General features: G+C 44.5%; 1 protein-coding gene across 1 annotated transcript in view; it reads left to right on the forward strand.

The window, feature by feature from the left end:
• Window positions 1–10,486, forward strand: part of ACTL6B (actin like 6B) — a 43,821-nt gene extending 33,335 nt beyond the window's left edge. The window contains exons 12-14 of the mRNA XM_029581687.1: window positions 556–651; window positions 4,671–4,757; window positions 5,974–10,486. Coding sequence (XP_029437547.1) covers window positions 556–651; window positions 4,671–4,757; window positions 5,974–6,054 — 264 coding nt within the window. The 3' untranslated portion in view covers window positions 6,055–10,486. The remainder of the gene's footprint in view (window positions 1–555; window positions 652–4,670; window positions 4,758–5,973) is intronic.
• The last annotated feature ends 567 nt before the right edge of the window (window positions 10,487–11,053 follow it).

The following is an 11,053-nucleotide window of genomic DNA, read 5'->3' on the forward strand; positions in this document are numbered from 1 at the left end:
GGAACAGACCGAGGAGAGGGCGTGCGGTGACACCAGCACGGGAACTTCCGCACATGCTCAGAAAGTGGAATAAAAACTTTCTGTGCTATGAGCGAGAAAAGGCCCAACTCGGCAACATCAGCTGACATCAACCATACTGATTGTGGCTGATTGTTCTGCTGTCCATGGAAAACACCTGTTAACAGGTAAGCAACTTTGCTTTTCTCCAGTGTAGGCAGAAATCTGCATTTGTACTCCCTCGCAATATCCTGAACTGAATGGCGGAAAATCAAATCAAGAAGAAACAAAAAATAAATACAACACACAGGGCTGTATTGCGTCTGATGCTGTGTATTCCTGCATGTTGCAAGAGCTCGGCACAGGTGGTACAAGTCTGCAGCACTATGAATCCCTGCACGTATTATAAGCACACGGCACTGTGTTTCTGTGTATTATAAGCACATGGCGCTGTAGATCCCTGTGGGTGTTATAAGCGCACGGCGTTGTGTATCTGTGCATGTGTCTGTTCCAAGATCAGCATGCAATTGTTACAATTGATTTCTCTTTTGCTTTCAGGGCCTCTATGGCAGCGTTATTGTCACTGGTGGGAACACATTACTGCAGGGCTTCACAGACAGACTAAATCGGGAGCTGTCGCAGAAAACACCCCCCGTAAGTGATAGCCAGCTCCCCCTGGGTTACCCAGAGATGCTGAGCCAGTTCTGGATTTACCCCCAGTGCATGCTGGAACTTGTAGTCCCTGCTTTTCTCAGAGACAACAGGAACTACATGTTCATAGATACACAGGTGGAAGGTAAAACCAGGAGTGACTGAGCCTGTCCTTGGTGACCCAGCGTCATTTGATCATCTTTGTGTCTGGAAGAATTTCCTGCTTTCTTTACAGATAAGCTTTCCAAATCTATTCTGATGACCTGACAGCCAGTCAGATTTTCAGACTATACAGAGATAAGATTCCTAGACTCTACCCTGAGGCTTCACACCCCTCCCACCCATGTTGCATTCCGGTCTTTGTAGTGCTGATGTCACACTTGGAAGATGCAGTGACCACAAATCTCATGATGTAGCAGGTGTTCGATGAAAAGTTAAAAAAACCCAGGATCAGCCAACAATCTCCCACCAGACATTATAATATATAGGACGGGATACTAGATATATCCTGCAGGGGTAGGTGTCGCTTTCTCACTCAAGCTGAGCGCACCCTGGTTTTACCTCATTACATGCAGGGACTTGTAGTTTTTGCTTTTCCCAGTGATGTCCCTAAGAAAATCAGAACTTCAAATCCCAGCATGCCATGGGGCAAAACCAGGCCTGGCTCTCTAGGTTCAGTTGACTTGGGGTGGAGTAGCTTATGTTGTTTTCTGTTCTCTTCATTAGGATGTCTTTTCCATTTCTTGAAAGATGTTTTTAGATATTATAGCCCCTATCACCTCACCTTTTAACTATGATGATAATCGTTTAACCTTCTTTCTACCTTTTCTAATCCGTGGAATACATCTGGTCTGGGCTTCCAAGATGGTATTTTTAGACAACATCCATGCCTGAGCTAAACTCTTAACCTTTGCAATTGCTCCTTTCAGTTTTTTCCTAACAATTTTCCTCATTTTATCATAGTCACCATTTTGAAAGTTAAATGCTGTCGGAGTAGATTTCTTAATTGCACTCCTGCCAGTTTTTAAGTTAAATTTAATGGTGTTGCGATCACTATTGCATGGCTCTAACAGTGTTACCTCTCTCACCAAATCCACTAAGGACTAGGTCTAAACTAGTTTCTCCTCTTGTATCAGCTGCTTCATGAATCAGTCATTTATTTCATCTGGGAACTTTACCTCTCTAGAATGTCCTAATTTAACATTCACCCAGTCAATACTGGGGTAACTGAAATCACTCATTATTACTGTGCTGCTGATTTTGTTAGCTTCCCTAATTTATTTTAGCATTTCATTGTCTGTCAGTTCATTCTGGCCAGGTGGATGCTATTACACCCCCACTACTATTTTATTCCACTTTTCATCTGGAATTTCTATCCATAAAGATTCAACATTGCATTTTGTTTCCTGCAGAACTTTTATCCTGTTTAACTCAATGCTCTCTTTAACACACAGTGCCACCCTTCCACCAATTTGATCCATCCTATCATTTCGATATAATTTGTACCCTGGCACAGTGTCCCATTGGTTGTCCTCCTTCCACAAGGTCTCTGAGATGCCAATTATATCTACCTTTTCATCCAGTGCTATACACTCTTAAGTCTCCCATCTTATTTTTTAGACTTCTAGCATTTGTATACAGACATTTCAAAGTATGTTTTTTGTTTGTATTAATAACCTGCTTATCAGTTGACAGGGATAATTTGGAATCTTACTGCACTTTACTTAAAGGCACCTGGTCCACTTTGGCATTTATTGCAACCTCTCTACGGGGATGCCCTATGTTCCCTGGTCTCTTAGTATCCTTCAAAGATGCATCATTCTGAACCCTGCACATTAGAGTGACTGTCTGCTTTCCCCCATCATCTAGTTTAAAAGCTGCGCTATCTCCTTTGAAAGGTTAGTGCCAACAGCCTGGATCCACTCAGGTTAAGGTGAGCCCATCCTTTCAGAACGATGCCCAATTCCTAATAAACCTAAAACCTTCTTCCCTGCACTATTGTCTCATCCATGCATTGAGACTCCGGAGCTCTGCTTGCCTCTGGGATCCTGCACCTATAACGGGGAGCATTTCTGAAAATGTTATCCTGGAGGTTCTGGATTTCAGCTTTCTATCTAAAACCCTAAATTTGGCTTCCAGAACCTCTCTCCTGCACTTTCCTATGTCTTTGGTACCTACATGTACCAAGACAGCTGGCTTCTCCCCAACACTCCCTGAAATCCTATTTATGTGATGTCTGAGGTCCACCAACTTCACACTAGGCAGGCAAGTTACCAAGCGATTCTCACGTTCACCAGCCACCCATCTATCTATATTCCTAATAATTGAATCACCAACTATAACTGTCCCCCTAACCTTTCCCTACTGGGCACGTGCCCCTGGAGACATATCTTTGGTGCAAGAGGATGCTACATCACCTTGAGGGCAGATCCTGCCTTATAAAGCTGATGCTCTCCTTCCAGCTGACCTTTCTCCTCCAAGGCAGCACAGGAGCTACTAGATTGGAGGTGGGGCTTCTCTACTATGATGTAAGAGTGTTTGTTTTTATCAGTTACATGATATGTTTTATATTGGATATTTTACGTTTTTGTGTACACCGCTTAGTTCTTAGTAGTAATTTGTGGTCTATACGTTTTTAAAAATAAATATGTCCCTGAAGATCTCCTCTATTTACCTCTGTTTCTCCCTTAGCATCTCCAGATCTGTCATTGTAGCCTCCAGAGATCGGACTCGTTCTCTATCAGCTGGGAGCTCTTTGCACCTACTGCACACATACAGCCTCTCACCAGCTGGGAGACAATCATACATACAGTGCAAAAGACTGGAAAGCCAGCCTCTCGCTGCTAGACTACTGATCTCCATCTTAATTTTGTTGATTTTTTAGGAGTTAAAACTTCTAAGGGGGCAGGGATGTAAAGCTAACCTAAAGTACTTGTAGTCTATAAATTTATTGTACATTTGTCTGGCAATGACCCTCAAAACACTACAATTAATCTACCTGTATCTTCCTCGTAGCCCACCTTATTGACTCGTGTTTGGAAATAAATTCCATCTGTATAAAATCTGTAGCAAATTACTCCTACCAAATACAAATAGCATGTAAAATGAAAACCTATAAAACGAAATAAAAACAGAAAAGGGTCTAGTAAACAGATAAGGTATAGTAAGGAGGTTTGAGGCGTGGCGCGTACCTCCGGTCCTATTCTGCTGCAAGGAGTGCGGGGGCTGTGGAGATTGAAGCCTGGATCCCTCTCCCGGGGGCTGCTGCGTAATGAATGCAGATGAGCCTTCTGGGTCCTCTACTGTTACAAGAGGTGTGGGGGCCTCTGAAAGCTGGGGCTGTGGAGTTCGAGGCCTGGATCGCTCGCTGTGACCTCTGGATCCCTCTCCCGGGGGCTGCTGGGAACGGTATGCAGATGAGCCTGCCGGTAACAAACATCCTCTGTGAAAATCCCGCAGCATAAACATAGTGCTTTTTAAATTTCTGATTCACTGAGCTTGGCTTTCTCTCTTCCTTTAAATTATGTTGGACGTGCAAACGATAATAAAACATTGGTAGTAGCGATAGCTATCTTATTTCCAGATAAAGTTCTTCCAAAAAACCCGCCCGCGCTCGTGGAGCGAAAGCGTTCGGCCGCCTGGTTCCCTTCCTCCCCTTCTTCGGCCGTGGACGCCATCAGCAAAGGCCAGGACCAGGCATCGCGCGATTCAGTACATCATTCAAAAGGAGCCTGCGTGAGCCTTTGCTGATGACAAAGGGCTTGGCCGCAACAAATAATAATATTAAAATATTTGGGGAGGGAGGGGGGGGCTGGTTAAAGTGAAGGACTGACTGGCCTGATTTGGCCCGCGGGCCTTAGTTTGTCCGCCCCTGATCTAGGCCGAGGCATCTCCATGTTTCCCGTTTTTTATTCTCCATTCCTTTCCGAATCATTCTATTGGCCTTTTTTTTTTTTTTTTTTGACCGATGCCACGCACTGAGCTGTGGGGGTTTCAAGGGTGTTTTTTCCTATCTCCCGCAGAGCATGCGCCTCAAGCTGATCGCCAGCAACAGCACAATGGAGCGCAGATTCAGCCCGTGGATCGGGGGCTCCATCCTGGCCTCGCTAGTGAGTTTCTTTTGCTTCTTGGGAGGGGGGAGGGGGGGAGGGGAAGAGGCATCTGATTTTCCCGAACCTGTACCGGCATCGCATGGAACAAAGAAGGCCCTGCCGGCAATGGTGATTTTTATGCCAGATCGCCAACCCCCCCGAAAACATTTTAGAAATTGCTTTCTTTTTCGTACTGGGGGGAAAAAAGTGGGAGGCTGCCGTTTTTGTTGTTTAGAAAATTTCCACCGCCTGTCGGCAAATCGACTTCTTATCCTTCCAAGAGTTTTATTTATTGATAGAGTTTTATATACCATCTTTCGGTATTGCCATCACAACAGTTTACAATTTTATCAATTAGTTAACATGGTTTGTGCTTTTTCATAGGCAGAGTGTTCAACTAGAGTAAGAGGAGAGGATCAAACAACAACATTAGAGGGGAATATAGTATAACGTTACATTTTTTCAAGGGTAATAAAGGAATAAATATAGAACAAAATAGTAGGAGATATAGTATAACGTTAAGCTTTTCAAGGGTAACAAGGTAAAAGCTTCTGTTATAGGTATAGTCATGTGGCATGAATATTTGTGGAATGAGTATTTGTGGCATGAATATGTTTTTTGTGAAGCCTGAAGCTGTTGGCGCCAAAAAAAAAAAAAAGGGGGGGGGGAGGGGAAATCAGGTATTTCTGGGAGCTTTGCACTTTTCGTTTTCGTCCTCGCACAACCCCATGCCAAATGGGTTTTATAACCCGCTCCTGTGGAAGAGAGTGGTTTCGGCCACAAACCTCTTCAGGCGCGCTTTGCGTGGCCTTCCATTAAAAGGGACAGGTCTTTTCTGCACGCGAGAGCCCCGCTTAACATCGGCCGGGCCCGGCAGCAAAAGGGAAAAAAAAAAAAAAAAAACCCACACCGGAAACGTGATGGAAAAAAGATTTTCCCTACGGCGTTTCGCGTAGCCGCACTTTCTAAATTTTCTCCATTAGTTTCCATACCATAAAATTATGAAGATTTGCTGCAATTTTGCCACCCCCCCCTCTCCCTGCCCCCTTCCCGTACACAAAACCAAAATATTTTGAGTTTCAGAGGGGTGGGGGTGATCAATGTGAAAGTATATAAACGCGTGTCCGTTCAGGGAGGGAGGTGGAAGCCTTGACAGTAGGTTGGGTACAGGTTTGGGGAATAGAGGAGGGGAGGTCTGAGGGTCTTTTACAACTCCTTTTCCTGTGTGTTTCAGGGCACCTTTCAGCAAATGTGGATCTCCAAGCAGGAGTACGAAGAAGGAGGAAAACAGTGCGTGGAACGCAAGTGCCCCTGACCCCCCTCCCACAGGACGACTCCCCCCATGCTCCCATCCCAGCCCCGACTCTTCCTTTTCTCGCCCATGCAGCTTTCCCATCATTGTGCTTGCCGGCACAGTTTTCTGGATGTGTCCATCTGTTTTTGCAACCGCTGGAAAGGAGTCACGGCTGCAGAGTTAGACAGCAAAGCTGGCTGGCTCGAAAGGAGGCCAGAGAAAGCCCACCAGATCTGACCAAGCTTCGGATTTAAATACATAACAGCCACCATCTCGCTCTGGATTAATTGCTCTTCCATCTGGTTCTGCCTTCACTCCCTGGTTAAACTTAACTCCAGAATTAAACATGGATTGTGTTATGTTCAGGAGCTGACAACGAAAATGTATTCGTGCACGCGTTTACTCAGAGCAACTAATCCAAGTTTAGGACAAATAAGTAAAGCGGAAGCTATTTAAACAGAACAGTCAGAGATGTCACGTCTGCGGTCGGGGCATCCCTGGACCATGACAGCCGGAAAGCTATTACAGCGGATGGACTGCACTGCTTGGGCCCTGTTTCTCTTAAGCACTCCCTGCCTGCCGCTGTCAGAGACTGAGAGAGGACTTTGGTCTGATCCAGTGCGGCAGCCTTTGTTTACGTCCCTGGGTGAAATGTTATTAATTCAGGATTAAATGTGCACCTTATTCTCCATTCCATCTAGTCAGAAAGTGAGCAGTGGTGACTCTGGAAGCAAACAGGCATCATCAGCTGCGTGAGAGCAGCTTTGCACCCTATAGCTTGACTGGGGTGTTTTATTTTTCCAAGGGCCATCTTGGAAGGGTAGAGGGTTCCCAGGGCTCGGTTTGGACTAGGGGAAGGCTCCAAAGGGCCATGCTGGATGGAGAGGGTTCCCAGGGGCTGTATTGGATATGGAAGGGCCACACTGGTTGTGTTTGACGGGTGGAAGGGATGGGCTCTCAAGGGCCATTCACATGCTCACTGCTAGCCACAGAAAGAGAATCCGATGCACTGTTGGGCCTGTCTTGCAGAAAAGTAAGACCACATTCTCTTATTGTGGGAGTGGTGGGAAGCTCCACTTGACTTGTATCTGCTGGTAGAATTACATTAGGCAGATTCTGTAGGCTTTCTGAAACTATAAAAACCAGTGATTTGCTCTCTGGGCATGGTGCATTGTAACAGAAGTGCTGTTCACTTTGTTGAGTGCTTAGGACAGTAATGTTGTGCTGGCAATTCACACGAGCTATAATGGCGGATAAAGATCTTTGGTCTCTGCCTCATTCTTCCCCTTCTGATGCAACACTGCAGACCCTACCTGATCTCTGGCTCTACCCCTCACTCCCCTAACACTGAGCTCATCCCAGGCTTTACCCCTTGGCTCCTCCTCCACTGAGGATCCTCTGTGCTTGTCCCAGCCTTTACCCCCCTCACTCCTGAGGATCCTCTGCATCCATCCTAAACTTTACCCCCTCAGTGCTAAGGATCCTCTGCGCCCGTCCCAGGCTTTACCCCTCACTCCCCCACCGCTGAGGATCCTCTGCGCCCGTCCCAGGCTTTACCCCTCACTCCCCCACCGCTGAGGATCCTCTGTGCCCGTCCCAGGCTTTACCCATCACTCTCCCACCGCTGAGGATCCTCTGCGCCCATCCCTACATAAAACTTGTCTAGCTATCCTCGGAGGTCTCCCAGATATATTGGAATGCCTTTTTTTATGTAAGAAATTAAAAAACCCATTAGGTATTTCAATAGGCAAAGTTTGAAAAAAATAAAGCCATCTAGGCAAAATAGTCATCTTCATAGTGGCTATGCGGCCTAACCAAGAAAAATGATACAATAATGTTGAGATATCCTAAACTGTTGAAAAAGAGATAAGAGTCTTGTGCCATTCCATCCTCCCCGATCATCTACTTGTTGGAGGTAGATAGTAAACTGGCTGTTGGGGTATTACTTCAGCAGATACCTTCAAAACTTCTAAAAAGGTATTTTTAAGCAGAAATAGATGATACCTTGGGAAAATTTGCAAGCTGAACTGTAGAATTCTTCTATGGCCTGTTTTCTAACTTCTCAATTTTAACAATAAAGGCCCAATATTCTTTAATAATAATAGACACGTCATTGTCCTGGAGCTTCCCTACTTTCTCCTCCAGTTGGACAGTAGGCTCGGTACGATCTTGTATCTATTGATTGTGAAGTAGAAACTTGGTACCAGAGTTCCACTGCATAGATATATCTTAAATTTGAGTGGAGTGGGAATGCTTCTTGATCAGAATGCCATTCTGGATTGTCTCCAGACTGATGATTGCAGGTTTCACCAAGACTGACTTGAGTACTTCCAATGGCAACAATATTCCAAGCTGTGTCTCTCAGACTCTGCTGCACAAGGATCTTCGCCTGAGCTACTGCAGCACTTGCTCCAGTATTTTCTTGCAATCGCCACAGCATTTTGGCAGATGCCAAAGACCTTGCAGATCTCCCTGCAACAACCCCTTGAATCAGGGTGGAACAAGAAGCGACTCCGGCACCCTCCACGCCAACAGAGATGTTTGCGAGGAATCTTTCTGCGGGTGCTGTGGTTGTCTCTGGCTTCCCAAGGCTCAGAGAAACTTTATCTGGGAATGCTGTCGGCACAATTTCTCCAGGAGAGGTTGCCAAAGACTCTTCTGCAATCAAGCTTACACAGTGCACTGATGAAACCATGAAAATCCACTGGCCCAATTACAGGTAGGTTCCAGAGTCAGAGGAGTGAACTCTGGGTCTACTTTTCCTCTGTATCATAGTGAGAGGAAATACGATAGCAGAAAACTTTCTTTAAGGAGTGAAAAGAAGCAAAGTGGTCCAGTGTGGATCTACTTGAAACAACATCTTGAAGCCACCCATCCACCATTTCTGGGAAATGTTTTCTAATGTTACTCCTCCATATGCCTGCTCCAGCCTCATATCACGATCTCTTCTTCTATAACTTTTTTCCACTTGGAAAAAACATATCCTCTTGTTCTTCTTCCACTGAGGATCCTCTGAACCTGTCCCAGGCTTTACCACTCACTCATATATCTTTGAGATGTTTGAATGTCTCTGTCCCACCTCTTTTCTCTCTAGTACATACATATTTAGGTTCTTAGAGCTCATCTCATAGATCTTATGGTGCAGACTTGGCATACTTTTTGCAGCTGTATTATGTTATCTGCTGTTCTGGTAGGTCTCCTTCCTATTAGAAACATTCAGCTATCTAGAAGTCTTCAGTAAGGTATCACAGCATGAAAAGCACAAGGTTAACAGGGTCATTTTGTGAAGCTGAAGGGAGGGAGGATCAAAATGAATATTGAGAAGATGATGGATACCTGCAATAGACTTCCAGCAGAGACTGTAGGAGCCAAAGTCGTGGCAGAATTCAAACGCGCATGGGATAGACACAAAGCGTCCTTAGTGGTAGAGGGAGGGAGAAAACCACAGATTGCCTAAAACCCATGACAGCATAGGAAGAGGCACAAGTGGGCAAACTAAGTGGATCAAGCACCCATCATCAGCAGACATCTCATAGGATAGAAAAGCAAGAGCTGAGTCATCATGGGTGGAGATGAAAGCTTTGGGGGGAAATTATTCCATAAAGCTGCCAAATCTTTCTTGAAAGAAGAGTACTCCAGTACATTCCTTTTTTGCAAAAGTGTATTTCTGCCTGTAATTCTCTGGTTAGTCATAAAAATAGGCTTTTTTTTTCAGTAGAATTTTTTAAATTTTATTTATGGATAAAAATAATAAAAAGTTACAGTGCATCAAACAGTTTTGTATGACAGGTTCAATCCAACATGTACTTAACCATTTATCACCAATGATCTTGGTCAAACATGGTTTATCTCTAGCGTTTGATCTATAAACTGACTGGCATTTCTTCACTATATGATGTATAAATCGGTTTTTATTTTGGAAATGATAAGAATACGGTTGCAGCACACCATGGCCAGAGTAAGACAGAGGTGCTCAAAGCAGACCTCTGAGCTTCCTCTCCTCCCCACCTTTGTCAGACTGGTGTTCGCTTATCCCCAATTAATATACATGAGATACATTTCCATTTCAGAACCAGATTTGTAGATGCAAATATATCTTATTCATCTTCATTAGGGAGTGGCTAAAAAACAGCCCTAAGAACTGATTTGAGCACGTCTGTAGTAGGGTCACAAGATGTTTCTGTGACATCTAGGACAGTCTAATCTAGTTCTGGTGTTACCCCATGATCTTGTCGTTCTGAATCACCCAACCCTGAACTACATCTCCATGCATGCATTGAGGGCAAAACAGGACTGGCTCAGACCAACACAGCTAACAAGAGTTATCCTGTTACCTTTGGTCCAAGCCTGCCTCTTTCCTCTCCACACACCTCCAGACCTTGACAAGTGAGCGCTGTTTCAAGGTGGGAACAGCGCTGCCCTCCTTTTAATATTCAAAACCACTGAAGACAGACTAGGATTTCACCAACTCATGGCCATTTATTCACTCGTAATATAGCCTGAGAGGCAGCCTTTGATGAAAAATTATTTCCCAAAAGGGTTTGCTTGGGGATTGGATATGGCTAGAGAGATTCAAAGTGTTGGAAATGTATCTGTCTGGTTTTATAATTTTTAAACTTTTAAAAGAGTGCTGTAATAGAATATGAAAACCTCAGTGTTCCTATTTTAAGTATATTGATAGGACTGTAGTTGATGTACATCTGAATTTTAAGACTCCTAAAATCAAACGTATATTACTTTTGTCTTTTTCTTGGGAAACCAAAATGGACTCATAAGAATTATATGAAGATAAGGGGAGAGCCTTAGATCATCTAGAGTCATAGAAAGTTAGACCTGGGAGACTCAGGAGATCATCAAAGTCATAGAAAGTTAGGCCTGAGGAGGATCTCAGGAGAGCTAGAATCATAGAAAGGAATGAAAGGAACCCTGGGGGGTCACCTCGGGTCACTGGTATATCCCCTGACACGATGACCAAACAACAGAGGTGTTATGTTAAGACAATCAATACTGACCAACCTAT

The sequence above is a fragment of the Rhinatrema bivittatum genome, chromosome 16, assembly GCF_901001135.1.
Source record: "Rhinatrema bivittatum chromosome 16, aRhiBiv1.1, whole genome shotgun sequence".
NCBI lineage: Eukaryota > Metazoa > Chordata > Amphibia > Gymnophiona > Rhinatrematidae > Rhinatrema > Rhinatrema bivittatum.